This window comes from Leptopilina boulardi, unplaced genomic scaffold (assembly GCF_019393585.1).
Source record: "Leptopilina boulardi isolate dan_hultmark-lab unplaced genomic scaffold, ZJU_Lbou_2.1 LbouV2_122, whole genome shotgun sequence".
Lineage (NCBI taxonomy): Eukaryota > Metazoa > Arthropoda > Insecta > Hymenoptera > Figitidae > Leptopilina > Leptopilina boulardi.
Window position 1 is genome coordinate 1,668,503 of NW_026137666.1, and position 8,690 is coordinate 1,677,192.

General features: G+C 31.0%; 2 protein-coding genes across 2 annotated transcripts in view; one reads left to right on the top strand and one right to left on the bottom strand.

Moving 5' to 3' along the window:
- The window catches only part of LOC127286730 (CCR4-NOT transcription complex subunit 3), a 69,646-nt gene extending 65,248 nt beyond the window's left edge, over positions 1-4,398 (bottom strand). Inside the window, exon 1 of the mRNA XM_051313300.1 lies at positions 4,009-4,398. Within this exon, the coding sequence (XP_051169257.1) occupies positions 4,009-4,033 (25 nt within the window). The 5' untranslated portion in view covers positions 4,034-4,398. The remainder of the gene's footprint in view (positions 1-4,008) is intronic.
- Positions 4,399-7,891: 3,493 nt separating this feature from the next.
- On the top strand, positions 7,892-8,670 carry LOC127286815 (protein mago nashi homolog). The gene has a single exon (XM_051313419.1). It carries the CDS (start codon positions 8,073-8,075, stop codon positions 8,511-8,513), a length of 441 nt encoding a protein of 146 aa, XP_051169376.1. The 5' UTR covers positions 7,892-8,072; the 3' UTR covers positions 8,514-8,670.
- The last annotated feature ends 20 nt before the right edge of the window (positions 8,671-8,690 follow it).

Genomic DNA, 8,690 nt, shown 5'->3' on the forward strand with positions numbered 1-8,690 from the left:
TCAAAATAGGTGACAACATTTTTAAATAGATGAAAAAAGGTGAATAGGTAATACTAGATAAAATTATTATTGAAACTTATTAAGCAAACGGGAAGTAGGTATATAACACTGGTTTACAAATTTCAAAATTTTTTTTGTCACTCGAACAAAACATTTTTTTTTCGATTAATGCGTGTTTTTTAAGTAAGAAAATCATATTTTAAATTTTTTCCCTCGTGCAATTTTTTTCTAACAGTAAACTATGCATTTTCGAGGTGTGACGTCACTTAAAGTCACCGGTAGAGAAAGCAGTTAATCCAAATGTAAAAAATAAATCACCATTTGAAAGATAATTAAATTAGCTCTCAAACCATTGGTCAACCAATAAAATCCATTCAAAATTGTCAGAGTTACAGTCGATCAAAGTTCAAATTTCAAGCAAATTTTAATGATTTTTAGACATTCGTCTAACTTTCGCTAATTTTTTCAAAGTCAAACAATCAAAAAAATGCAAGTTTTAAATTTTTTATTAATAGTATATTTATTTACGAAACTTTTAAGTTTTTGTAGACCTCGATCGGATAAAAAATGACAATTCTACACTAGATTTATTGAACAAAGTACTTTTTCACTTTTAATATATTTTCAAGTGATTTCGATCTATATCAGATTTGTATAAAACTAAGTTATGCGAAGCTCACCAAAATGAGTACTCGGGGGTTTTCGTGGTCGCTGATTACGAATCTGAGGTCAGTTTTTCAAAATTCAAAATGGCGGATCCAATATGGCGGAAAAATTTTAATAATTAGAAATTAATTTTGAAAAACTGACCTCAGATTCGTAATCCTATTGAAATATTATTAAGGGGGCAATCTGTTGTTTAGGTCTGTTTTTAGGAGCTTATTTCAGGATTCTTATTTTATTATAAAATAAAATATAATCACACCAAATCTTTTTACATCGTTTTATTCTCATTATGAGAAAGTTATAAGTTAAAAAGTTATAATCGATTATTTTTATTTCAATAATATTGAATTTATCACCTGGTGAGTGTATATTAAAGGTGTTAAAGTTTATCAATCTTCCAAGTCAATTGTAATATTTAAAAAAAGGAAAATAAAAATAAAAAACAATCCCTTTTCTTAACGTTTCGACAGCACAGCTGTCCTCATCAGATACGAAAAAAGAACGTCCGTGACTTCTGTTCAATGTCCAGTGTTTGTCAGTGAACACTGAACAGAATTCACGGACTTTCTTTTTTCGTTTCCGATGAGGACAGCTGTGCTGTCGAAACGTTAAGAAAAGGGATCGTTTTTTATTTTTATTTTCCTTTTTTTAAATATTACAACTGACTTGAAAGATTGATAAACTTTAACACCTTTAAGATTATTATTATTATTATTATTATTTAATATTAATGTATATAACGAAAAAATGAAATAGGCTACTGGCGCGGATGATTTACAAAAATCTATCCGACCAATTGCTCCAATTTTTTACAGCTTATTCTACACAACCATGCCTATGTCCCGAACTAAAATTATGCAATTTTATTTATAACTTTTTGTCGATAAAAAACAGATGTTTTTTGAATTTTTTTCTCTATAAGTTCGCCATTTTGTTATTTATTAACAAAAATGTTTTATTTTAGTTCGGGGGATAGCCAGTCACGGTGCTCTAGGTGCTCCCGTTTTGGAGAAATACATTGAAAACGTTTTTTTATTTGATAAAGAATAAAATTGTTTTCATTTCATAAAGTAGGAAACAGGATAAATTTTTTTGTAATTAGATGATTGCCACCCAGGAATAAAAGCTTATTAAATGCACCTTTTAGTGAATCAGATATTTTAAGAATGTGGATTCATTATTAATGTTTTCAATCGGAATGTAACATTTTGATAATTTTGAATCGGATAGAAAAATTTCAGGTTTTTGTTGTCATATTCCGCACAAAATTTAATAATTTTTAATAAACGAGCTTTGTAAATAAATTATACACTGGAGAGTAAGATTTGCTTAATGCTTTTAAAATTGAAAAGATACATATCACTGTCTCTCAACTAACAGGTAATGATGAAGACAAGTTTGAAAAATGTAAATGATTTGAATCGGAGTCAATATGAGATTTCCTTTTAAAAATGCGGATTCAACTCAGCCTCCGACCGATTCAAAAATATTGAATAGGTTTTTATTTCCTGGGCATGTCAATCTCACTGATAAATAATGTGTTGACAGTTTGTTTGGTTAAATGCGAATTGTATTTCTACAGAATAATTGTATTAATAATTGTTTAATATTACAAAGTATATATTTTTTGCAGACCTAAAACGAATGTTTGAAACCTATAAGTTTAAGAAGAAAGAAGAAGAAAAACATAAAAAGATTATATATAAAAATTAAAAAAAATATTATGTAAGAATATAAATATATAAATATAATTTTCCTACAATTTGTCTTTCTTTCTTATAAGAATTTTATTCCTTATCAAAAAACACAGTAAACTAAAAGGTATTAAAAAACGTTGCAGATTAAAATAATACCAAAATTTATATATAAATATTTCAATTATTTTTCATCCTAACTTAAATTTTAATCTTTCGATGGATTATTATTATCCACGGCGGGTAAAAGAGTTGTATCTTATTTTAATCCATTTTAGGATTAAAATAATACCCTACAATATTCTGTGAAAAAAACGTTTTTAATGGATTTCTCCAAAACGGGAACAGGTAGGACTTTATTTCAAATGGATTTTTAACCTATAAATATGTACAAAACACGCTACACAAACCGTTTTTATTCGCATTTTTGTGAAACCTATCTTCGCTTCTAGAACACCGTGGCACTGGCATTCAGAACTATAATCAATTTTATTTTTTGGTTTTAGATGACACCAATGAAAGTTATAACCCGCGCCAGCAGCTTCTTCATTTTTTTGTTATAAACATAAACGATGTAAAAGGTTTGGTGTGATTATATTTTATTTTATAATCGAAAAAAATCCTGAAATAAGCTCCCAAAAACAGGCGTAAACACCATACTACCCCCTTAATGCATACCGATGAATAAATAGTATTGAACGACATTGAGGTTATAATTTGCGTAAAATATTTTACATTTAGTTACCGTATTTTGAATTAACCAACGAACGGAACAAATAAAAAGGTTGTTTTAATCCAAAAAATTCGATGCCTCATGTTTTTTTATTTAAATACAAGAAATACTGTTCAAATTTACCGCTTTAAACGCTCTTATGATTCTTACTATTCTTAATCTTTGATACACGATTTCATATCCATATATTTTTTGTTAAAATAGAGTTAAATATATTTTTTGGTATTTAAGAAACGTCAAGTAATTTTACGAAATCAAAATCGGAATTTCATTTCATTGTAAGTACACTCTCAAAGATAATTAATAATTATATGCGTAAATAAGAGCGTCAACTTTAAAAGTTCCCGCGTAACGAACATTAATAAATTTTAGTACCTCTTCTAAACAATAATTTTAATAACATTTCCTAATTAATTTTCATTTGAACGAATTTTTATCTAATTTGATAAAACATATATTAACAATATCTGAATAACATATAATAGTATTACAGTTGGAAAATAAATTACAAAGTGGACAAAGTGTACATATTGAGAAAATGAATAAACTAAAACGAAACATTTGTAGTTTACGAAAAAACAACAACACAGATAAGTTAAGAATAAAAATATTTGATTAACAAACGTAAGTGCAAAAAGAGAATGATTTACCGAGTTTTTGACTTCAATACAAACTGAATTTGAAATAGTAAACAATTCTTAAAAGAAAACAGCAACACTACTATGGACATAATTATTGTAACTTTTGTAAAAAAAACATTGCAAAAAGAACAGCATCGAGTAAACATAATTAAAAATAGAAAAGAAATCTTTTTGAAATGAAGACAGGGTTTAAAGAAAACTAAAAGTAGCTAGAAAAAATTGAGAATAGGTTGAAATTCATAACAAACATAAACAAATTACAAAAATGTCTCACCTTGCAACTTTCTCGTCGCAGCCATTGCTATGTAATATGATATAATTCATGCATAGTCCAAAAGTAATGAAAATAATATAAAGCAACTGTTTGCAGAAAATTGTGGGCAAACGATGAAAGAATATTCTCTATGTAACATGGGATTCTGAACAAGATGGCTACCGTTTACAAATCTAATCGACCGCCAGACCGTTTTTGCGAAACTTGTACTTAAAGTACTCTCTATAACTTAAATAAGCTTCAACTTATTATTTCATTAAATTAAAACCGCACTTGCCACACAAATTCTTTTTCAGAATAAATATCTAGAGGTGACTGTCAACAATATCATAGAAAAAATCATGTAACACCCACAAAAACACTACAGTATGTATTATGTATGCATTAAACTAATAAAATCTAGAGAACTAGAGTACAGTCGAATTAAGGAGAAATATACTTTCACTCAGCCTCTGAAGAGGGCAGTCAAGTAAAATAACGCAACTTAGGCACGGAGGCGCAAAATTCTCGGTAATTTCAAGTCCGGTTATATTCTCCTTTGGAGAATTTTCTCTACATTTAAAGGCACTTCTCAGTTTGGAAATAAAAATTGATTAACAATGAAATAATTAATGGTACATAATATTAATTTAATAATTACAAATAAATATTATTTCCTTAAAGCGCTTGTATACCTCACCGATCCCGAGTATACTTGCGTCGTGTACCATTGGAGTAAAAGATATGGAAATATCTTTTGTCTCTTTTACCCCAATGGTACACGACAGAAGTATACTCGGAATCGGTGAGGTATACAAGCGCCTTTGGAATAAATAAATAATTGGGGTATATACACGGAAAAAAATAGTTCGTGAAACTTTCGTAAACTAGTTGTTCACTTTTGGACGGGCCCAAAGTTTGGAAATCTTTCATTAACTTTTTTTCAAGATTCCACAAACTTTTTTTTGTGCGCGTGCGCAGACATATATCGTCATGAAGAGATAAGGTTATTCAAGTTGGGTGGGGGAAAGCCAAGATGGTTGCTTGCTGGTGCACCTATCAGCCTATCAGCATTCATTCCCACGAGAAATTTTTCGTGGGAATGAATGCTGATAGGCTGATAGGTGCACCAGCAAGCAACCATCTTGGCTTTCCCCCACCCAACTTGAATAACCTTATTGATGAACGTTCGTGAAATCTTGGATAAAGTTAATGAAAGATTTCCAAACTTTGGGACCGTCCAAAAGTGAAAAACTAGTTTACGAAAGTTTCGCGAACTATTTTTTTCCGTGTATATACTTAAAAAGTTTTTATTTATTATATCAGGTAAATTGTTACAAGAATAGTTTTTAATTTTTAACTTAATTTCTATTATGTCTTTAATATCAAGGCCGTTTCCGAATTGAAATTTTTAGCGCACTTTTGATAAAGAGTATACTCGGGAAGTATGCAGTGTCCTTTTTTTCGCACGGAAAAATAAGGACCCTGCATACTTCCCGAGTATACACTTTATGCTGATTCTACACTCACCTGAAACTGAGCGAGCGGTCCACTTTTCCGTGACGCTTCCCATATTAAATTATATCTATATATATAAAAAACGTAACGCAAGTGCGGACCGCTCGCGCAGTTTTAGGTGAGTGTAGAATCAGCATTAATACGAAAGCTTCTATGCGCCACCATTTTTAAGCACTCACTCGCGTTAAGGCCTTTCTCCAATAGGAACCTAAACTTTTGCGTTGCGTGACTGACGCGTTGGTTCGCAAGCGCAGTGACGTCATCAAAGCATTGATACCAATCACGAACAAAAAGTTTGGTTTATGATTTTAAGACACTGATTTTTTTAATTATAAATATTAAATAATTAAAATTATTAAAAGCCGTAGAGAAAAATTTGCATTAAAAATTGTAAAGTTGGAAAACAGGGATAAGAGGAACAGAAACTAAACTTTTTGTTCGCGATTGGTATTAATGCTTTGATGACGTCACTGCGTTTGTGGACCAACGCGTCAGTCACGCAACGCAAACATTTAGGAACCTATTGGAGAAATGCTGATTCTACACTCACCTAAAACTGCGCGAGCGGTCCGCATTTGCGTTACGTTTTTTATATATATAGATATAGTTGAATATGGAAAGCGTGACGGAAAAACGGACCGCTCGCTTAGTTTTCGGTGAGTGTAGAATCAGCATACGAGGCACGATTGAATCGACCCACTCGTGCGTGCTTCGTTGCGTGCTCCGTATCCGTATAGTACAAAAGCTTTGACGATGCTTATTTGTTTTGATTGCAAACCCAGTATAATTATTTTATTGTTATTACCGTGTTTTAATAAATGAAATGACATCAAAAAATGTAAAATTATCTGATATACTTAATCAAACAATATTCATATTCTTGATAGATTTTATTAAAAAATTGGATTTTAAATGTGCTACCGTTTTATTAGTTTAAGGTTAATGTAGGATCGTTTTGTTAAAAACAAAATAAAAAAAGTATTTCTGAAAATTTTACATTTATTTTGTCATATTATATACATATATCTGCTGATATAAATTATTTACAAAGAAAATATTAAAAAATAGAGAAATATGTTACTGATAAAAAGCTTTCAAGATAAAGTTGACTTTTAATACGTTAAATAAAAAATAACAATATTTATCAAGTTTTGAATAACAACAATATATGTATATTTAACGACATTTAAACATACAGAAATGAAATTATTATTTTATTTTTAACTTGTACCGTAAAATGAGGTAAAGTCGGCGTTTGCGGGTAAAGTCGGCCGGCGCTTTAAACACTTAAATATTGTATTTCATTTATTAATTTACATTAATTCTAACTACATTTTTAATAAAACTCGGATTTCTTCTGGAAAAAAGTAATAGTTAAACTTTAAAATGATTTAAAGCGCCGGCCGACTTTACCCTCAAACGCCGACTTTACCTCATTTTACGGTAATTTATGTAGAAACGAATTAAAATTTTAAGACTTAAACAAATGGATAAACGTAAACATTTTTGCACTTATTATTATTTAATCACTATAAATAATATTCTATCGATAATGTTAACCAGTACCTATTGGGATCCGAAATCTTGTGTAACTACTCAACCCTGAACCCACATGCGGCAACCATCTTGTTGTTTTGTCTCTTTCTTTATACATATGTTAGACAGAGACAAAATAAAAAATGGCTACCACAAGTGGGTCGACACCAGATGGCGTATCGCAGCTCTGCGGTTCCCAATAAAAATCTATTTATGCTTATGAATTAATTTTTATTACATTGTTTTGTTACATTTGATGTCATTTAATTTATTAAAATACAGTAATAACAATAAAATAATTATACTGGGTTTGAAATCAAAACAAATAAGCATCGTCAAAGCTTCCGTATGATACGGATACGGAGCATGCCACAAAGCACGCACGAGTGGGTCGATTCAATCGTTTATGTTCCTCTTATCCCTGTTTTCCAACTTTACAATTTTTAATTCAAATGTTTCTCGACGGCTTTTAATAATTTTAATTATTTAATATTTATAATTAAAAAAATCAGTGTCTTAAAATCATAAACCAAACTTTTTGTCCGCAATTGGTATCAATGCTTTGATGACGTCACTGCGCTTGCGAACCAACGCGTCAGTCACGCAACGCAAACATTTAGGAACTTAAAGGCCTTTCTCCAATAGGATCCTAAACTCTTGCGTTGCGTGACTGACGCGTTGATTTTAGCATTGGTTGCCAATAGCAACCGACGCAATGCATACGCAACGCAAGAGTTTAGGATCCTATTGGAGAAAGGCCTTTATTGGAGAATGGCGTTTAATTTAAGCGGCTTTTCAAAAAGCGACGCTTCCGCCTTCATACCATCCAAAAGTCCATTGTAGAAGCGGCTTTTCAGGGATACCGCTCAAGACGCCAATATACTCTAGTAGACTAGTACTTGTGTATTCAGAGCTTTTTTCATGGTTAGAATTATACAGTATTATAAAGCTTGTTGAGTTACTGAAATTTCCTAACAATTGTTTTCCATTTAAAAGTAGTATTTATTGACAGTAAATAAAGTTTTTAAGAGATGTCAACAGACTTTTATATACGTTACTACGTTGGACACAAAGGAAAGTTTGGACATGAGTTTCTGGAATTTGAATTTAGGCCGGATGGCAAATTACGGTACGCAAATAATTCGAATTACAAAAATGACACCATGATTCGAAAAGAAGCATACGTACATCAGTGTGTTATGGAGGAGCTTAAAAGAATTATTCAAGATTCTGAAATAATGCAGGAAGACGATTCCCTCTGGCCTCAGCCTGACCGTGTTGGAAGACAAGAGCTTGAAATAGTCATTGGTGATGAGCATATTTCTTTCACCACCTCCAAGACCGGATCTCTTCTCGATGTTAATCAATCTAGGGATCCAGAGGGTCTTCGTTGTTTTTATTATCTCGTTCAGGACCTCAGGTGCTTGGTATTTTCGCTTATTGGACTTCACTTCAAGATCAAACCCATATAAGCACAGTGACACACTCCAACAAAGCAGCGCATTTGCAAGCTAAACATTTGCTTTCTGTTTCATTAGAAATTCATCCTTGTATTATTAAAATGCACTGCTTCTCAATTTAACCCAAAATATGTAACAGGAATTAAATAAATTATTATTTTCTACTGAATCAAGTTTCTGATATTTTAC

What these genes read in the sequence shown, in the direction of transcription:
- LOC127286815 (XM_051313419.1), top strand. Translation starts at nt 8,073, where the DNA reads ATGTCAACAGACTTTTATATACGTTACTACGTTGGACACAAAGGAAAG.